This window comes from Gracilinanus agilis, chromosome 6, assembly GCF_016433145.1.
Source record: "Gracilinanus agilis isolate LMUSP501 chromosome 6, AgileGrace, whole genome shotgun sequence".
In the NCBI taxonomy this organism is placed as follows: domain Eukaryota; kingdom Metazoa; phylum Chordata; class Mammalia; order Didelphimorphia; family Didelphidae; genus Gracilinanus; species Gracilinanus agilis.
This window is the reverse complement of record NC_058135.1, coordinates 204,267,498-204,289,183: the sequence shown is the minus strand read 5'-3', so window position 1 is coordinate 204,289,183 and position 21,686 is coordinate 204,267,498. Positions and strand designations below refer to the sequence as shown.

Genomic DNA, 21,686 nt, shown 5'->3' with positions numbered 1-21,686 from the left:
CACACACCCCCCCCCACACACACATATATATATATATTTTTGCCTTTTAATACAATCTGAAAAGGGGTCCATAGGCTTCAGTAGGCTTCCAAAGGATTTCTTGATGCAAAAAAAAAAAAAAAGATTTTAGCATGGTCAGTTTATGCATTGTAATATTTCCTCATTCTACTATATTAAAGTTTCAAGCTCTAATCTCATGAATCATAATGACTATGTAGATAACTCAACAACTTGAAATTATCTATAGTCTATTCCAGCTCTTGATTAGTCTAATTGTAAATGTCTGCATTATAATACTTCACTTATGTCAAAGGATCCCTGATTTCGTTTATGTAGAGCAGTGATCCCCAAAGTGGGCGCCACTGCCCCCTGGTGGGTGCTGCAGTGATTGGGGGGGGGGGCAGTGATGACCACAGGTGCATTTATCTTTCCTATTAATTGCTATTAAAATTAAAAAAAAATTCCAGGGGCTCTAAGTAATATTTTTTCTGGAAAAGAGGCAGTAGGCCAAAAAAGTTTGGAACCACTGATGGTAGAGTATCATTCCAATGATGAAGGTTACAGCTTCTCCAGACTCTAGATGGTCTTTGAATTCCTAAAAACAAAAAAATTACATCATCTAGTGGTCAGCCTTTCTGATGATAGGTATTTATTATACATTGTACATATTTTATCAGATAAAGGGCTCATTCAGAAAATAAGAACTTAATTCAGGGTGTTCTCACTTTTTAGGAAAACTGGTATCCAGAATTTTAAATCGGAAGTTTTCAATCTACTCTCCTGTTGATGTTAAAAAAAGAAAGAAAAAGGAAATTTAGGATATGACTTGATAACTGTAACTAAATATTGTAACTCCTGAAACAAAGTAGCTCTAATTTCAGAAACCCACATAGTTTTTTTTCTTATCACAAATATTTTTACATGTGGGTATGTTTAGTTCTGACATTTTACAATTTGTCCTTTGTTTACATGCAGCGAGGAGTTATGGGCGAAGACGAGGTAATTCACTTACATTTGCTATAGTATAATTACTTCTCATTGGGCTTTTGCTAATCAATGTTGTGATTGTTTAGATTTTTTTTCAAACTTATATGTGTTATATATACCTAAAATATGGCAATCTCACAGTTGATTTGAATACAAATTTTAGTATTTGACTCCTTAAAACTTATTAATGCATATTTTAATACTAATTACAGTTAATGTTTAATATAGTTTTCAAGTTTATATTGTTTAGTGTCTCTCAGTTGTGTTCATATAGTTGTTGAATCTTTTAAACATAGCTTCTGCTTACATCTTGAATTTCTGAAGGAATCCATGTTAGTGATACTGGTAAATGCAATACATGATTGTTCTTAAATATACCTTGTTGTCTTATTCTGCAAATAATTGCAGTTTTGTTCATTTCTCAATAGTTTATCATTTTAAATAATTTCAAAGTTATATGAATAGGTACCCAGTAGACTATTGGTAACCTATTTACAAAAATATTAGAGGGTGGTCATTACTTTGATTACTGGAATTCTTAGCCTCTTAGTTTCTGCCTACTGATAACTGCAGGGAATGTCAATGGGGGGAGGGGAGGGATGCTAAAAACTGAGCACCGAAGTCCTGTGTTTGGGACTAAGAAAGCAAGTCAGTACTTGGTTGTCTGAAATCTGTGCCTCTTTTTCTGGGTAATAAGAAAGCAGTAGAAATGGCCTTTTTAGAAAATAAGCTTATGGGTCATAATGATCATTTTGTAGAGGTAGTAAAGCCCTAATTATTCCAAGGCTAATTTCTGAATTTTAGAATGTCTAGCTATGACTTTTTTCTTGAGATGATCCAATTTCATGAAATGCTTAACTGGGCCTTTGGCATTGTTCATTTTACACACAAAAAAATCTAATGACACAAATTAAAGTTGGGGGAACTTTTCTGAAGGTCACTTCACAACAAATTCAGAACACCACAATCAAGTATAAAATGTGCTCATGCTGAAGTCCACAGGCTGATTTAATTGTGATTCTTAGGGTGGTTGTTTTAAAATGAAGGAAATTTTCCTGCCTTTCTACAATTTGCAAAAATTTTAAAACTATTTTGCAACTTTAATGTGATCTTAAGTATACACTTTCCTGAGATAGTTCTCTACATAAAGTTACCAAGTTTGCAATTTACCGGTGGAACATGTCAAAATATTTTCCTCATGCCTATGTGAGACTAATAACCAAGACTACAAAGATCACGCCGCATGTTTTTTCCCTCCTCTGTAATTCTGTTGATTGGTGTGGCCATAATAGTCTACTAAGTGGTGAGAAATTCTTTCAGTTTACATCTCATGACTCTTAGTCTAATGTTTTCACTATAAGATCCTACCATTGTATATTTGCTCTGAGTTTATTTTTATCTTTTAAAGTTACATTACTTCTAACTATCAAGACATGAACAACCATATATTAAATACTTTCACTATGCTTGTGCTAGGCTAAAAAAGTCATAGGATTTAGAGCCAAAGGGGATGTTAGAGATAATCTAGTCTATACCTTTCATTTAAAGATAATCCTTAAGATATGATTTCTTTTCCTTGTCTAGTTTGTATTTTGGGAATGGGTGGGCGAGTGTGGCAAGAGAGGAGGATGTTATATGGCCAAATACGTGATATAGAGGTTATACTATAGATTATAAGTCATTGGTTTTGTCAGCTTTCCCTCACATGTGCAAACTTAATCAAAACTGAGTTCCTGAGAATATTCCTTTTACATATGTTTCCAATACTGATAGGTAAGATTTTATATCTTATTATCTATCTCTTCATGATTTCTTCTTAAATCTGACTTTAATCAGTCATGGAAATCACTTAATGCCTTCTTTTGACTGTTGGAATAAGCCATGATAGCCAGATTAGTGTTTTTTTCCTTAAGATTTCTGCTCAGTCAGCAAGTATTAATGACCTGCGAGGTCCTGAGGATGCAAAGAAAAAAAGAAAACAGTCCCTAAACACAAAGAGCTTACATTCCAGTTAAGGAAACAGTAATATAAAGTCATATGCATATATACAAGTATGCACATGTACACACATGTGTACCATATAAAGTTAATAAAAACAAAATATTTACAAAGTAGTTTGGAGGGTGGTAGAACAGTAGCAGTTAGGATCAGTAAAAATTTCCTGCAAAAGATGATGTTCATGCTGCATCTTTTAAAAATAATAATAATTTTAAAAGATCTTAATCCAAGCAGCAGTATAAAGCCACTGGAGTTTATTGTGTAGGAGAATCACATGACCTTACTATTTGCGTTTAAGAAAAATTACTTTGACTATATAGAGGATGTACTGGAAGAGTGAGAGGCTTGAGCCTGGGAGGCCAATTAAGAGGCTTGACATAAAAATGTTGGGAAGAAAAAGGACCTGGACTAAGGTGATATAACCGTGTGAGTAGACAGTAGGGGTCAGATGTAGAAGATGGTGTGAAGATGGAAGTGGAAAGATTTTGGCAAGGAATGAAAGTGCCTTGAAGGATTACAGACAGCATCTTTGATAAAAATAGGGAAGTGGAGGTTTTAAAGGGGGTCTGTCCAAGGTACTGTGCCAGACTCTTCTTCTTCTCTATATGCAGATGACTCCTAGATTTATATATGCATCCAGATGTAATCTCTCGAGCTTAGTTTTGAATCACCAGTTGATGCTTGGGCATTTAAAACTAGATGAACATTTTCATTCAATGTGTCCAGAACTGAACTCATGATCTTTTCCCCCAAATTTAGGAGATACACCATTGTCAAGCTCCTCCAGAGCATCAACTGCCAGAGAAATACAAAATACCAAATTAATATACAAGTGTCTCTAAGGTCAGCTTTATTAAAGTTTTGTGTCATGTCCCTTGTGGAAGGAACCATGAAAGACCTGGATTTAAGATCTATCTCTGACACAGACTTGGCTGTATGACCCTGGGCAAGTTCTTGGTGCCTAGAACAGCTAGGTGGTGAAGTAGATAGAGTTCCAGGTCCCTGGAGTTCAGGAAAACCTGAGTTCAAATCCAACTTCAGACACTTAATAGTTGTGTGATCCTGGGCAAGCCACTTTGCCCTGTTTGCCTCAGTTTCTTTTTCTGTAAGATGAATTGGAGAAGGAAATGGCAAACCACTCTATTTTTACCCAGAAAACCACAAATGGAGTCATGAAGAGTTGGACATATTTGAAATGACTGAATAACAAAAAAAAGTCTCTTTAACCTCAATGTTCTGGGGAACTTTTTTAAGATTATAAGTTACGGAAATGATTTAAATCTACATGGAAAAAGTAGTGTTCTTATTCTGGTAGTTCCCCTAAATTCAAATTCCAATCACTATCCCTTTCCTAGACAGTAAGTTCCATGAGTAAAAGACAATTCCCTGGGGCCTACATAGTCCTTTGCATTCAGTAGGTGAAGTGAATGCTACCTGCATAGGGTTGAATTTCTACCTAGCTTGCTGAATTAATCGGGTCTGGTATAGTAACTTTTTTTTAATTTAAAAGACATTTATTCAACCATACTGTAAAGAGTTAACTAAAGTAAAATCACACCTAACTAGGAGTTGTTTTATCACATATGGCAGATAATGACTACTCAATAAACAGGTCCAAAATGGAATCCTTTATCTTTCTTTCAAAATCTTCCCCCTCTTCCTTCCAACATCCTCATACCCAGATTCAAACCTCAAAATCTTTAACTCCTACTATCCAGTCAGTTGCCAAATCTTGTACATTCTGTCATTTTGACATTTCTTACATCAGTCTCCTCTCTAGTTACAAAACACTATCCTTTATATTCTGGTTCCAGTCTGCCTTTACAAACATAACTATACCTCAATTTCATCTCCTTCACGTACACTACAGCCTAAACTGACTTAGTATTCTATTCCTTCTTTCCAGCATTTCCATCCTATTGGCCTTTTCCCTAAAATACTTTTCTTCCCTACCTTTGTCTCCTAGATTCTCTAATTTTGTTTAAAATTTATTTGCAATGCCATCTCTTACATGAGGCCTTTCTTGACTGTTGCCCCTCCAGCTAATAGTAGTTCTATACTCATTACTTTGTATTTATTTCATACATATATTTTACATATATGTATATACATATATGTGTGTATGTGTGTGTGTGTATATATATATCCCCCCCCTCAACAGGCCATAAACTACTTGAAAAATAGGGCTTGTCGTGTTTGTATCTTTGAGCTTGTGTGTCTGATATATTGCCATTAACACAAGTATTTAATAAATATTTATTAATTAATTGATGTTTGTCCTGGGTTCAAGTGGCAAGTCATCTGATCTGCAGGCCACATTAAGGAGAAAAAAGGAAAATGAATAAAGGAGCTATTTTGTTTAATTATGCCAATAAAAACTTAAAATCAAGATATTTCTGATGCTAAATCCTAATGGGAAGTTAATGCTTTGTCGTAAGGAAGTCTATGATTTACCTCTTGTGAACTTACTAATAAACCATTTGTGAAAAATTTGTGAGAAGTGGATTTGCACAGTGAGTTTGGAAAAAGTTACTGGGGAAAAAGGTCTATTGGTTTTACATAGGCGTTTTGGATTTATTTGGAAAAATTCCAGAGACCATATGCATTTGTAAAATTGTCCCGTTCTTTAGAAAGTCTGTCAATTTTTTTATTAGCCTTTTCAACCCACTGCCAAGAATCCATTTTAATTAAACTGGCTATAAGAGAAAGATAACTATGATAGGCCTTTCTCAACCCAGATGGAAAAACTCCAAAGGTAAGGGTACAGTTTTTTTAGTTTTTTTTTTGTTTTGTTTTTTAACCTTTCATTTGATCCCCATTGCCTCAAAAGTAAAACCCAAGCTCTTTTGCCTGGTATTCCCCCACCCTGACCCCACCTACATATACACCTTCCAGCTTTGTCTTATCACCCATTTCTTCTATACTCTAGCTAAACTGTACTACTCTCCAACCTCTACCTTCCTTTACAGTCTCAAACCAAAACCTTTGCTTATTATGCTCCCTATCTCAGCAATCTTCTCCTTTTTCCTCCCTTTGTCTCTTGAATTCCTGTCCATTCTTTAAAGCTGAGTTTATAAAGTCTTTACAGATCCTCTTGGTTGGTAATGATGCCTTAAGTCTCATACTGTGTTTAGCAACTCTCCAACTCACTGTTCATTGTATCTGTGGTTGCCTTTTCTTCCTCCCAGAGTATACCTTCCCTAAGGATAGAGACAAAATGCTTTAGCTAAACTTTGTCTTCCCCAGTGCTTAAATGAGTTTCTGCACAAGTTGCTGTTAAATAAATGTTTCTCAGATCTTGTTAGAACTTTCTTTTCTTTTTTTTCCAGATTACATGTTGATACAATTTTTAATAATTGTTTTATGACATTTTGTAATTCATGTTTCTTTCCCTCCTCCCTCCCCCCCTCCTGAAGAAGGCAGGTGTAATATGTATAGGTCATACATATAGTACACATTTCTATTTTCATCAAGCAAGACATATATTACTTAAATTAGAGAAAAATTCATGGAGGAAATAAAGTGAATGGTGTGCTTCAATTTGCATTCAGACTTCATTGGTTTCTTCTCTGGTGGATAACCTTTTTCCACCATTAGTCTCCTTGAGTTGTCCTAGATCCTTGCCTTGTTGACAATAGTTGAGTTATTTATGTTTGATCATCATACATTATTGTTACTATGGTACAACATTCTCCTGGTTCTGCTTTTTCATACCTAAGCTGGGGTTTCTAAGAATTATCAGATAGGTAAAGGTGATTTTACATCAAAATGTGTAAAACAGAAGTTCATATGAGAATTAATATAAACAATAATTGTGTTCATCTTGATTTAGAGATGGCAATGAACTAGTTTAAGTAAATTTTTAATAAGGAATAGAGTTACTTAATGATCTTAGGCCATTTAAAGTTAGGGCAAGAATGACAAAATAAAAAAATTTGATTATACCTACCACATTGTAACTTAACCTATTGGGTTCTCACCAAAAAACCTTTTTCAGTTCTTTTTTTTCCTCTAGTCCTTGGGAAACTCCAACAAATACTTAAGTAACTATTATTTTTAAAGTACTTTAGGTACTTAACAAGAGAGATATAGACTAGATATATATCTAGGATAGAAAAGCATTGTATGGAGAAATTGTTTTGGTACTGTAAAAAAGGCCAGATAATTGAAGCAGTATAGACATTGAAATCAAGTTAAGGTCCTTTTAAACTTTTAGATGTGTTTATAAATGATTTTTAGCAATTTAGAATCAGTTTTTGGTTTGGTTCCAGAATTAGAAGCTGTTTGCCTTCCTACAATTTTTTTTAAACCCATACCTTCCATCCTAGAATAAATACTGTGTATTTGTTCCATGGCAAAAGAGGTTAGGGCTGGGCAATGGGAGGTCATACTGCTAGGAAGTGTCTGGGGCCATATTTGAACCCAAGACCTCACATCTCTAGGCCTGGCTCTCAATCCCCTGAGCCACTTAGTTGCCCCCATTTTCAAAAAATTTTTTTCTTCAGCTTAAAACCAAAAATAAACAAAAAACTTTTATTTCACTCATTTTCCTTTTTAAAATCTGCTCTAATGATCTTTTAGGTTTCGTTATTTCACTCTTCTTCACCTAGCAAAATCATTTGGACAACAACTTTTCATTAACATAAACAGGTCAGCTAGGTAAATATTGTCCAACGTATTTCCTCTCAAGATGAGCATACATATAAGTGGACTAGGCTGTATTATCTATATTATCTGAATTGAGTGATCATGTAAAATTTCTCTTGGCTCTAAATAGCTTCCAAACCATTACATCTCTGTGTTGTACCTTTTAAGAATTCCATAATAAAATGTAAGTAATCAAAGAACATTTAATCTAATTTAAACTTTATTAATTCTTGATGGGGAGGGAGAGCAATAACAGGAGGAGAAACTTGACTTATTAAATCATTTGTTAATTTGTATCAGCTTGATTGAGAACAAGGTCCTTTTAGGATAAGATGAAAGGTTAATTTTTAGTGGCTGAGTGAGTAAGTGCACAAATGTTTAGCTTTTTTCCCTCTGGGTAGAATAGCATAGTAAGATTCTTTGTAGGCAAAGGACTATGGAAGGTGCTATGTGTCCATCTAGGGCTGAGATGCCTTGTATTGGGCAATGACCATTATCCTTATTTTTTTTCTTATGGTCTCCATCACTTTTCCCCTTCCTATTTCTGCCCTGTCTAACTCCCCACCTCCGTTAGTGTATTGTTCATTATAAAAGTTAAAGGACCTTACTTTACTAGTTATATTGGCAGATGTATGACCCTGAACAAGTCATTTATTCTCTGTGGTTCTCAAGTTTCCCAAGAAAGTTGGACTTAATGGCTCTTAATATCCCTTTCAACTCAAAATGGGTAAATCACTTAACCTCTCAGTGCCTCATTTTTTTCATTCATAAGATGAGAGGACTGAATTAGACAACCTCTAAGTTTCTTTCAGAAATATTATTCTCTGTTTCTATTACTATTATGGATCCACTCATGAGATTTTATATAACATTTGAAAATTTTCAAAACACTACCTATATTATCTCACATGTGTGTATACATGTATATATACACATACATGTATATATACATAGAGATATATACACACATATATTAATCATACACACATAACAAGCAAGCTGTGTTGTGTAGTGGGTAGAGTGCTGGGCCTGAGTCATATTGATACAACTTCCTGAGTTCTAATCTGGCCTCAGAGACTTAATAGTTATGCAACCTGGACAAATCACTTCACCCTGTTTACCTTAGTTTTCTCATCCTCAAAGTGAGGTGGAGAGGGAAAATTGCAAACCACTCCAATATCTTTGCCAAGAAATCCCCAAGTGGATCACAAAGAGTCAGACACACTGAAAATAACTGAACAACATCATACACATGTATATACTTAACTGTGTACATATTCTTCCTGCTAGAGAATGTAAAGTTTCATTTATGTCTTTGAATCTCTAGCACAATGCCTGGCAAGAATTTAATACTTAGTGATTGATCAACTGTTGGGGAATTGGGAAATATTTCATATAGGAAGTGGCCTTTGAACTGTGCCCTTTTTGAAGCTAGGATTTCCCAGAGGGAAAGGTGAGGAAGAAAAATATTCCAATCATAAAATCCAGCCTCTGGAAAGACAAGGGCAGGGAATAGAATATCATTTATGGGAATCAGAAAGTAGACCTGTTTAGCTGGACATTAAAGAAGGGAGTAATATATACTAATTCTGAGCCAAATTGTGGAGGACTTCAAATGCCAAACAAAGGAAATTGTATTTTATCTAGAAGCATTAGAGAGCTACTGTAAGTTTTAGAGAACTGACTGAAACGGAAAGACTTGTGCTTTAGGAATATTTGCCTGGAAGTGTGAATAATGAATTTAGGGGATAGATTAGAAGGCAGGAAAGCACCCAGTAAGCTATTTCAGCAGTCTGGGCCAGAAGTAATGAGTAAAGAAAAAGGGTGGTAGCTGAGTAAAGAAAAAGGGACTAAAGTAAGGGATATTTTGGAATTAGAATGGATAAGACTAAGCAATTTATTAGATGGGAGAGAGAGAGAAAAGCTTGTAAATCTGGGTAACTGAAATGATGGTAATACCCTTTAAAAATTCTAAAGGAAAGATACACTTTATTGAGGAAAGATAATTAATGACATTTTAGACATGATGAGTTTGGGAAGCTGATGAGACTTTGGGTATAGATGTCTAATAGGCAATTGGTGATGTTAAGGTTAGAGCATTGGAGAAATAAGAACTTGAATTATATAATTAAGACTCATTTGCATAAAACTGGTAATTAAATCCATGATGAGATCATTGGGAGAGAGAAGAAAAGAGGGCCTTGGAAAAAGTCACTCAGAAGAAGCAATTGTAAAGAGAGGAAAAGACCCAGAAGAGAATTTAATGAAAGCCAGGTAGTAGGAAATATCCAATAGGAGGGTAGATGATCATTGTCAGATACTACAGGGGGTTCCAAGAAGGATGACTGAGAAAAAGCAATTGGATTTAATAGTTAAGCATTAGCAATGTAGTAAAGAGCAGTGTCAGTAAATTGATGGATCCAGAAGCCAGAATGCAAGGAGTTGAAAAGTGAGTGGAAAATGAAAAAAAAAAAAAAAAAAAAGACAGCTTGAGAAAGGCCTCTTCAGCAGGGTAAAGTAGAAGTGGTTTTCTTATTCCTTTTTAAGGAAGGGATCACAGATCTAATTATGTTTTGGGAGGAGTAAGGAAATACACCAGATAGAAATTGTATAGCTGGGTGTGGAGCATTGATCTGTAAGGACTTGGGAGGAGAGAATGGCAAAGAGAGCTATCACAGCTTCCTCAAACAAAAACCTAAGAGGAGAAATAGAAGATAATGTTGAGTGTAAATTGGGGGAAAGGGAAAGCTCATAACAGATGGTCTTAATTTCCTCAGTATAGTAATCAGTGACCTCCTTTGCCTAAAGAAAGAAATGAATGAATAGATGGTGTTACATGGCTTGAGAACAGGTTTAACAATCTCTCTAGGGAATATGAGAGTCAATCAGGGAGGAGTAAAAGGATTGTATTGGATTAGTGAGGGCCTAGTTGAGACTATATAATATAAATTTGTAGTAAACTCAGTTGGAAGGTTATGTAGCTTCTTGTAGTGGTATTTAACAGCACGTGAATAGGAATAGAGAAGGCAGATGGTGGTGGTAGGCGGGGGAAATTGGACAATTTGGCTTGGAGTTTGAAAAAGTATGAGTAAGCAGTAGGAATAAGGGGTATGTATCCAAGAGATTAGAGGGTAGGACACAACATAAGTTGAACTGGTTTACATGTGAATGCTTAAGAGTGTTTCCAGAGCAGATGTCTTGGATTGGGAAAGCAGGGGAGGGGTGATCAAACGATTTGAAAGATTTTAAATTATCCCTATTAAATTTCATCTTATTAGATCTGGACTTGTGTTCTAGCCTGTTTTTTTTTTGTTTTTTTTAATTTTATACAACTTGTTAACTGCCTTAACTTGTGTCAACTATGAACCTTGATAAGCATATCATCTAGGTATACCTTAATCAAAGGCATTGATAAAAATGTTAAATTTCACAGAACAAATCTCTGTGGTACTCTACTAGAGATCTCTTTCAAAGTGAACATAAGCCATTCAGTTTAACTCTAATATTGAATCTACCTTCCTATTCCCCTTCCTGTTCCACAAGAATATGTTTATATGTCAGTTATTTGTAAGTTGGGACATAATTTTCCACAGCAGCAGTGTTGTATGTGTTATAAATTATTCCATTATTAGTCCCCAAATGCCTGTTTAACATTCCAATTCAAAAAGCCAGTCTTTGTTAAAAATTTTGAATCTTCAACACAGTGACAAAGCATGATTCCAGTGGAGTGATGATGTAACTCACAATCCACTTCCAGATAGAGAAGTGATGGATGGTGAATGGATATTGAGGCAAATATTTTTTGAATAATGACAATGTGGAAATTGCTTGATGAATGCATAATTTGCAGTGTTTTGTTTTTTTTTTTAATAATAAAAGTTAATTTGAGGGAGAGGGGGGAAAAAGATTTTTAGATCTTGGAAAGAAGCAGAAAGCCCAGTGGTATAGGTTGGAGGAATGAGTGTTTTTTTCACCTTCTTACAGGACCAATTCTGGAAGAAAGGAGAGGTAAGACTATATATATAGGAATGTACCCCTAGGATTAATTCTTCTAAACTATGTTCCATGCTATTTCCTTTCTTTTGAACACTTAGATTTTTTTGAAAAACATAGAAGGAAGCAAGGGGCATATAGAAAAAAGAATGATGGCCCTAGAGCCAAAAGACCAAGGTTCTTTGAACTTATTACTTCTGCCAGTTAGTAGCTTTGATTTGGGGAAAGTCAGTAGCCTCCTGTAAAAATAAGGAGTAATGGGTAGATGATTTCTGAGTATCTTTTTGGTACTAACATTCAGTGGTTTTCTATATTTGACTGCATTGGTGGGGAGGAAAGAAGAAACAGTAGTATTAATTTTGTATGTCAGTTTAAGTTTGGGCTTATCTGTAGATTGAGAAATAAAGCTTAAGTCATGAAAGTTCAGTTCATTTTAAACTTTGTTGAGTAAAATGTGTCAATGCATGCTTAGTGTGTGTGTGTGTGTGTGTGTGTGTGTGTGTGTGTGTGTGTATATATGTAGCATTCAAAGACAACCATGATACCATATGTATTTGATGACCAAATTGTAATATGACCTTTAGGTACTTTTGTTGTACTAGAATTTTGCTTCCTGTAATACTGTGTTGACAAACCTATGGCATGGGTACTAGAGTGGGCCGTTCCCTTTGCCCTTTCCCGTTGTGCCTGAGGATGTTTCTCACATTACCCACCCCTCTTCCCAGAAGCCACTGGGAGTGCTTCTTCCCTCCCCTGTCTGGGGTAAGGCAGAGAGGGCTCACATATGCTATGAGGGTTATAGTTTGGGCACTCAGTCTCTAAAGGTTTGCCATCACTGATCTAATATCACAATAATTGGTCTGTCAGTCTGTTTGGAAATTCATTTCTTAATACAAATTTTTTTCCACTTAATGTCTCTTGTAATTGCATTCATTCAAATAAAGGGAATTTAATTGTATAAAGGAGAGTGTGATGTATATTGAATTTGTGATAGTAGTATTATTGAGAAGTATTGTTTTTCTCACTAAATATTCTTTATCTTGTTTCTTTAAGGAACTGAAATTTTTCTCTTTTTTTTTTAAATATAATTTTTTTATTTTTAGAAAAATTTTCCATGGTTACATGATTCATGGTTTTATTTTCCTCTTCACCCCCTCAAACTACCCCCCCCCCCCAATAGCCAATGCATATTTCCACTGGTTTTAACATGTGTCATCAATCAAGACTTATTTACATATTATTGATATTATTAGTGTGGTCGTTTCCGGTCTACATCCCCAATCATGTCCTCATCAACCCAAGTGTTTAAGCAGTTGTTTTTCTTCTGTGTTTCCTCTCCTGCAGTTCTTCCTCTGAATGTGGGTAGCATCTTTTCCATAAATCCCTCAGAATTGTCCTGGATCATTGCATTGCTGCTTGTACAGAAGTCCATTACATTCGATTTTACCACAGTGTATCAGTCTCTGTGTACAATGTTCTTCTGGATCTGCTCCTTTCACTCTGCATCAGTTCCTGGAGGTCTCTCCAGTTCACATGGAATTCCTCCAAAGAAACTGAAATTTTTAACTTGGTACTTTTTTTTTTTTTTTTTTTATCCTGGGACTCCATTCTAGGAGCATAGGGCCACAACCAGTAGGCAATGGGTCACACAGTCGCTCAGGGTCACCCAGCTGGGAAGTGTCTGAGCCCGGATTTGAACCTAGGACCTTTCGTCTCTAGGCCTGGCTCTCAATCCACTGAGCTAGCCCAGCTGCCCCTACTTTAGGTTGCAGTTTCTTTAGCAGAAAAACCCGGGCTCAGACACTTCCCAGCTGGGTGACCCTGAGCGACTGTGTGACGCATTGCCTACTGGTTGTGGCCCTATGCTCCTAGAATGGAGTCCCAGGATAAAAAAAAAATAACTTGGTACTAGAATGTTTTATTCTCAATTATTAGTGCTTAGAGTATTAAAATAATAGAGTAGCAGTAGTAGCATTTTTCTAAAAGAAAGTACCTTAATTGGATATCTTTGTCCTTTGATTATGAAGAAAAAGTCCATCTATCTTGGTTTATCCACAAAATTATTTCAAACAGACCATTTGATTAGCAAATTTCTATTCCTTACCATATTTAACTACCTTTGCTTATATACTGTCTTTATTTTGTAGGTATTAGCATTAAAATATAGGACAAGAAAATTATATTTTAAGAGGACTATTTTTGACTAGAGATGTATTTTATAGTCTTCAGATTGCTTCTTGAAAGGATGTATTAAAATTGTTTTCCAGCTATTAAAATTAACTGTTAATTCTGCATCTTTAGTCTATTTGGACCATTTTTTTCCCATTATTGCTTCTAACAATGATGGAACTTCCATAGTCGATATTGTGCTTCCATTCAAACCCTAGAACTTGACTCTGAGATTTAGTTTTGTTAGGTAAAATTAATCCAGATTCTTTTTTAGACAATTGTAATAATTTCAAGGCACTGAAGTTCTATGTGTGCTCATAAAACAACAGTAAAATACTTTTTCAAAATAAAGATTACAAACTCCTAGCATTTAACTTAAACCAAGCTTTGAGTTGAAACTTTATTTTAAAATGACTATTGTGTTCTCAGAGAGAGAAAAGTAATAATTTATCATTTTAATTGCCAAATTCATCTTGGAATTAGATAAATTATTCTCAAATTAGTATTCTTTTTAATAGATCAGTTATATAATAATAATATTTAGTTAGTTAGTTATATAACAATAGTGCAAGATCAGTTGGGGGCATTTTTTGTTTTTCATTTTTTTAAATAGCTCTTTATTTTATTTTATTTTTTAAACCCTTACGTTCTGTCTTGGAGCTAATAGGCAGAAGAGTGGTAAGGTTAGGCGATGGGGGTCAAGTGACTTGCCCAGGGTCACACAGCTGGGAAGTGTCTGAGGCCAGATTTGAACCTAGGACCTCCCGTCTCTAGACCTGACTCTCAATCCACTGAGCTACCCAGCTGCTGCCCCCTTAAATAGCTCTTTAAAATGAAACTAACTTTCTATAGACAAGAGTACTATAGTCTGCCACATTCCTAGTATGAAAGCATTTAGCAAATAAAGTTAATAACCAAAAGACTCCTAGAACACAGAATCTAGGTAAAGGAATAATACAGAATCTTTTTAGTGTTGAAAGAGTCCTCAGAACTCATCTAATCCAACCCATCCTTGAAAAATGAATCCCATGGATATAAAACTAATGTTGAATTAGGATGTTTTTGAAAATTCATTTTTCCATTTCCCTCCTCCCTCTTGGGGCAGGATGAAATACTTTGATTTTAAAGCTATAAACAACCTCTTTTTCAAGCTATGAAATCTGTTTGGTTCCTCCCTTCTTTTGTCTAGATCTTTTGTCTTTGTTTAGGATAACTGGGTTAAGGTCATCTCACAGGGATGACTTTTGTTATAGGTAGGGTGGAGACCTGCTCCTTGTTTATCTGTAAGAACTCTCTAGGATAAAGGAATGAGCTAACTAGCTGCCATTTTGAATAGCCACTCAGTGTTAGAAACCTCCAGAGACCTGTCTCTTCCTGTGATGAAGTGGTGAGGGAGGGAGTAGTTGAGGTCTCTGAGGCCATTTCCTCTGTGCCTATTTTCCAGTCAGATGTGTTCAGTGGAGGAGCTGGATAATGATGTCAAAAGCAATATTGGCTTGTGCAACAGAAAGTTATTCTTGTTGTTTGTTCTTTTGCCCTTCTCTTCTCACCAACCTTTCTTGCTCAGCCTTGCTGCTTAACTGCTTGCATTTATGTGTCTCTCTGGCCCAGGTCTCCTACCTAGCTGCTTGCATTCTTTTGGCATCTGTTCAAACTGTATAGGAGTCTATTAGCTAGTTAGATTTTCTTGATCAACTGATTAATAAATTCTCTGGAGACTGTGTGTGTGTGTGTGTGTGTGTGTGTGTGTGTGTGTGTGTGTGTGTCTAAATTTAAGTTTAATACATACAACCTCCAGAGAACTTCATTTATTGCACTCTTAAATATATCTTATAAGTAGTCATTTTGTCTTTGCTTGAAGTAAAAGTACTTGTCTCCTGAGACAGCCCATTGCACTTGAGGATATTTCTAATTCTTAGGAAGTTTTTTCTTAAACTGACCCTGAATTTGCTTCCTTATAACTTCTACCTATTGTTCTTAGGTCTGTCCTTTGGAGTCAAAAAGTACAATTCCCACTGCCATGTATACAACCTTTCAAATACTTAAAGACCAGTTCATGACTTAGCACGTTGTCTCTTCTCCAAGCTTCCCATGACTTAGCACGTTGTCTCTTCTCCAAGCTTCTCTTCTCTATATGCTTCCTTTCTTTAGACCTCATGTGACTTGATTTTCTGGTTACTCTAGTAATAATATTCTTTAGCTTGTCAGTGCCTTCCAAATGTAGCCTCTGGCTTAGTGGGTTTTATTCAGCCTCTTGGCTACCAATTCAAACATTATTGATTTATTATATTGAATCCACGACAACCCCAGAATTAGCATATTTCTTCCAACTTTTACTTGTAAAGTGGATTTTTGGAACCCATTCATCTTTAATATATTGCATTTTGTTAATTTTGGATTTTCCTTTTTTTTTTTAAGTGGGGAGGAGAATGGAATAACTTTATTGGAAGACAAGTACAGTGAAATTACTCAAAAGCTCAAAAGAAACTTGAGGGAATTTAGACACCTTCCCTCAAGTCCAATGTGAATTCTTTCTAGATATTGCAATCAGACAAGGCACAGCCATCTCAGCTGCTCACCAGCAAAAATAAATTTCTGCTGATCTGAGGGGGATGCCTCCTTTGTCCTGAATTTTGACCATGACATTCTCAGAGGTGTCACTGGGCTTCACTTAAAGGGTGATGGGGTCTTATAGATCAGCGTCTTCACAAAGATCTTCATTGTCAGTTGCTTGCAACAGTCACACACACACACACACACACACACACACGCATGTGGACCTGCCTTTGTGAACCTCTTGAATTGATTTTCTAATCTATGTTATGATTAAAAATGATAAAGACTGATAGTATAAGAGAAATTAATATTTTAATTGCCATGCTGATAGAGATAAATTATTAGACCACGCGCCTAGTAAAAACTCTTCTAGTTACCACCAGTGCCCGTCATCGCTACGTAGCCAAGAAACAGATCATCTCAAGCCCCACCTCCGAATTTTAAGCTGTCCTATATGTGGGGACATGTGATGTCCCCACAACCAAAACCGGAAACTCATTGGATCATGGGGGATATAGTCTCAAAGTCCCTACGTGTCCACAGGAAGTTTGTAAGATACTTTTAAATGGCACCTCCCTGAATTCCAAACACACATTTATCATCAACTTTTTAAAAAAATGTACTGATGTCTTTAAATATATAAATATATTGCATGCACACACATCATATAACTTTTGACTGCTACTCCTCCCTCACATTAAACTCTGTTGTAACAAAGAATTGTAGCTGAATAAAACCAGTCAACACGTTGATCATGTCTAACAACATATGCTTCATTTCATATCTATAGTCTTGCCATTTTTTTGAGAGAAGGGAAACATGCTTCCTTTTAGTCACAAAAGTTTTAGTATCATTAGTCGGTACATCGACCAGGATATTTAAGTCTTTTGATAGTGTGGCTTAAAACAAATTTTATATTGATGCCTTTTATTTTTATATCATACCATTGTTCAGTTATAACACCCCTCTCATAAGCAGTGAGCCCTGTCTTTTAACAAAGAAAAATAGTTAATTGAAACCAGTGACAGAAACATAATGACAGAAAACCATACTTTTAAAATCTTGTGTTAAATATTCCTTCTAAATTTGTCATACAGTTATATCTGCTATAGCTTGACATGTAAATTCCTAAAAGTGCTTTGCACACTTGCAAAATAAGAACCACAGAGCTTGAGATTAGGAATAGCATGCCCACAAATTTCATCAGTGACAGAAAGAAAAGAAACTAATAAAAATGGTAGTTCAGTTTTATTCATGTTAAATGGTTAAGAAATATATAAATACCATAATAAATAGTGGCTATGACCACTGCCTCAAGCTTCTACTTTGGACAAAGGCCTTGGCAGAAATGAATGGATTACAGATGATACAGATCTCTCCTCCACTCACAGCTCCTACTTACTGCATCAGAAGATATATGATAAATATGGCAGTTCACCTTGAAAAATATCTGAAGTGGGGAAGCTGGGTAGCTCAGTGGATTGAGAGCCAGGCCTAGAGACAGAAGGTTCTAGGTTCAAATCTGACCTCAGGCACTTCCTAGCTGTGTGACCCTGGGCAAGTCACTTCATCCCCATTGCCTAGCTCTTACCACTCTTCTGTCTTGGAGCTAATACACAGTATTGACTCCAAGATGGAAGGTAAGGGTTTAAAAAAAAAATGCCTGAAGTGGGGCTGCTAGGTTGCTCAGTGGATAGAGAGCCAGACCTTTGAAATAATAGGTACTGGGTTTAAATTTGACCTCAGACATTTCCTAACTGAATGACTCAGGACAAGTTACATAACCCCAATTATCTAGCCTTTGGTGGTCTTCAGCATTGGAACCCATACTTAATATTGACTCTTAAGACAAAAGGTAAGGATTAAAAAAAAAATTTGAAGTTTGCTCATGGAATGCATTTTGTGCATTGTCGATGTTTCTCTTGGGAGAAATCTTACCAAAATAAATTCTGAAACTGCTTTGTGTTATAGCCGAATAAGCTCTATTTGATAAGCACGTTATAATCTTTGCCTTAAGTGAAGTAGGTCTTTTAGTTAAATTTACTAAAGTAAGTAGAGAAATGATTGAAATATTTATGTTCACCATTTCACTTGAGCATGTAATTACCTTCTGTTTGAGGCATTGTACTTAGTGCTGGGACTACAAAGATGCAAAGATAAATACCATAAAAAGCTTTGCTTTCAAGAAGCTTACAATCTAACGATAGTTAAGTCTGATTCATTCTCCTTCTAATAGAGGTTAATAAATGCTTGCAAAAAATTGTATTCCTAACTCTCCTTTTATCTAGATTCCAAAGTCAGTGCCCTCCTGCCTACATGTCTTAACACTGTAGATGCCTCTTAACATATTGCAATTTCCTAATTTGGTCTCATTTTAAATATGAGGGGGAAGGGAAGGGGGGGCAAATGTCCCTATTCTTTGAATAATATATTCCAGATCTAGTTTGCAATCCCAGAAAGTCACTGTATTTTAAACATATAATAAATAGACTGACACTGAGTCATAATATAGAATAGGTTTCATTCTCGATTTTCTTTGTGTCCTCAAGCCCCACCAAAAACAAACAAACAAAAAAAACAACAAAAAACACAAATCCTTACCTTGAATTTTCTTTCTCATAGCCAAGTAACCATCTAATTCCTCATAGTAATTAACTATGTACGGCACTATGCTAAGACATGGGAAGATGAGTAAGTCAGTTTCTACTTAAAATACCCCCTTGTAGCTCAGAAAAGCCCTACTCATCAAACTTTCTTAAAATAGTCTACACTTACTATTCAACTACTTTATTACTTACTCATTCCTTATATTCTCGTAACTTGCCTTCTCTTCTCTTGAAAATTATCAAAAAACAAACATTAAGTGCCCATTATATTTCAGACACTATATTAGATTCTAGGAATAAAAATATAAGACATAAAAAATTACAGCATACAATGAATTCTCATCTTCAAACCTAATATTTTTTTCCCATTAATCATTCACTTGGACTTCATTAACCAAAGTTACCATTCTTTTCTTGAAACTGTCTTCCCTTCTGTAACTGAAACCTTTACTGTAATAGAAGAGATCACTTGTTAATTTGCCATATCTACTGTGGTTCTTTTTTTCTCCCTTTGAATTAATACTTTATTTCTATTGACTAATTTTTTTAATCATTTTGTAATATACGAACTCCCTGAGATTCTGTTCTTAATTGACACTTCTCTTTTCTACCTCATTCTTCCAGTCAAATCTATCTAAATTGTCAGTCTAGACCAGCGTTGGCAAACCTTTTAGAAATTGCAAACTGCACTTTCAAGCCACCTGTGAGTCCTCTGCATTGCCCCAGAGAGTGAAGGGAGGAAGTGCTTGAATTGGGCAGCTGGACAGAGGGACAGGGCATGTGAACATTGTCCTCAGGCATGTATGGAGAAGGGGAACAGAGCCAACACAGGTCTAGACAATCTAGTGAGTCTTTAGCCTCAACTACCTTTTGAACTTGTACCTCATATTTCCAGCTGCTCTCTGAGAATCTATTTGAATGTTTTATTTGCACTTCAGACTCAACATGACCAAAGCTGAATCCCTCAGGCCAATTCTTCCTAACTTTCCTAATTATGTTAGAGAACTATCATTCTCCCAATTATACCTATGATTAAACTCCTTATTCAGATCTGGAATAATATAGTCTACCTAATGCTTGTTTTCCTTTCCAAAGTTTACCACCTCAGTTCAGCCCTTTCACCTGTTTTTAAAAGTTTTTCTTGTTTCTGTCCCTCCTCAACTTTCTTAAACAAACAAAAAAACTTTCTTAAAACTTTCTGCCACTCACTGTTTTAATTTTCCTAAAGCACAACTTTGATTACCTTACTTTTCTTCCCAAAAACATCTATTGACTGACTCTCCATGGACTCTCCATGGCTAGCATTCAAGATCTTTCAGATCTAGTCTTCTTTACCTATTACCAAATAGGACTGCTTACTACTATTCCCCACATACACCCTAATCTTTTGAAAATCTATTCACAGGCCACTTCACATGCCACATTTTCAGTCATCTGTTAAAGCCTCACTGATTACCAGTTCATCCCTCCCCCAAATTCTATAATTCTTTGATGTCACTTTTGTGGTACCTAATACATTTGTAACTATTATTTTCCTATCCTTTCCCTACCCAGTCCCAGTTAGACTGTAATATCCCTGGTGTCAGGGGCTGCCTCTTACTCATTTTCATATTCCCAGCAAACTCTCAATAAATATTTAAACGGGCATTGCTTTTCAGTTACAAAGCATGTTAACTTGCTAACTTATTAGGATCTCATCTCACTTTGGGGGCTGAAGTTTTTGGTATGCATCTCTTACCTGAAAACAAATCACCTACATCATTCTAGGCATTTTTTCTTCATCTTTGCCATAAAGATGCAGCAACTTCATTCTGTAATAGGTCCTGTGCAAACGGACTTTTACCATTCTTATATATCCAGATACTTTTTAATTTCTCCAAAAAGTAAGATTGCTCTAATATTTGCCTCCTAATATTATTTTCTTTACTGTTAATAGAAAAGAATACTTTAAAAAATCTAATCTTTAAAAACTTTTTAGATTAGGGTAGGTAGGTGGTTCAATGAATTGAGCTAGTTTCAAGTCTGGCCTCAGATACATCCTAACTGTGTGACCCTGAGCAAGTCACTTAGCCCCCATTGCCTAGACCAGTGATGGGCAAACTATTCCCTGCAGGCCAGATCCAGGCCGTAGATGGGCAAACTATGGCCTGAATCTGGCCACAGGGAATAGTTTGCCCATCACTGGCCTAGACCTTACTGCTCTTCTAACTTGGAATCAATACACAATATTAATTCTAAGACCAAAGGTAAGAGTTTAAAAGAAAACTTCCGACCATTGTTTTGTATTTTTTTTTGAAGGAGCCAATTTTTCTTTTTATTCTATTTACAGATTGCTGAATATGTTATTCATTAATATTATAATATGTGTATGGGGGGGTGGTAGTTGCTTTATTTCCTAAAATCCTGAATTACATTTTTATCATTTGTATGTTTTAGGCCGCTCTTCCCTCTTCCCAATAGATGATGGCTTACTGGATGATGGCCACAGTGATCAAGTTGGTGTCTTAAATTCACCCACATGCTACTCAGCTCATCAGAATGGAGAGAGGATAGAACGTTTTTCTCGGAAAGTTTTTGTTGGTGGTCTTCCTCCTGATATTGATGAAGGTGAGTTAGTATTTTTAGTTAGAGGAACATCAGAATTGAAGACAGTATAGGTTTTGTTTTGTTTTAAGGACAAGTTAGTAGCCATCTTGAACAGTCTTTAACTTTTAACTGTTGAAAAGGGAA

General features: G+C 35.7%; 1 protein-coding gene across 1 annotated transcript in view; it reads left to right on the top strand.

The window, feature by feature from the left end:
• CPEB2 (cytoplasmic polyadenylation element binding protein 2) overlaps nt 1-21,686 on the top strand; it is a 93,051-nt gene that overhangs the window by 49,966 nt on the left and 21,399 nt on the right. Inside the window, exons 7-8 of the mRNA XM_044681758.1 lie at nt 976-999; nt 21,393-21,563. Coding sequence (XP_044537693.1) covers nt 976-999; nt 21,393-21,563 — 195 coding nt within the window. The remainder of the gene's footprint in view (nt 1-975; nt 1,000-21,392; nt 21,564-21,686) is intronic.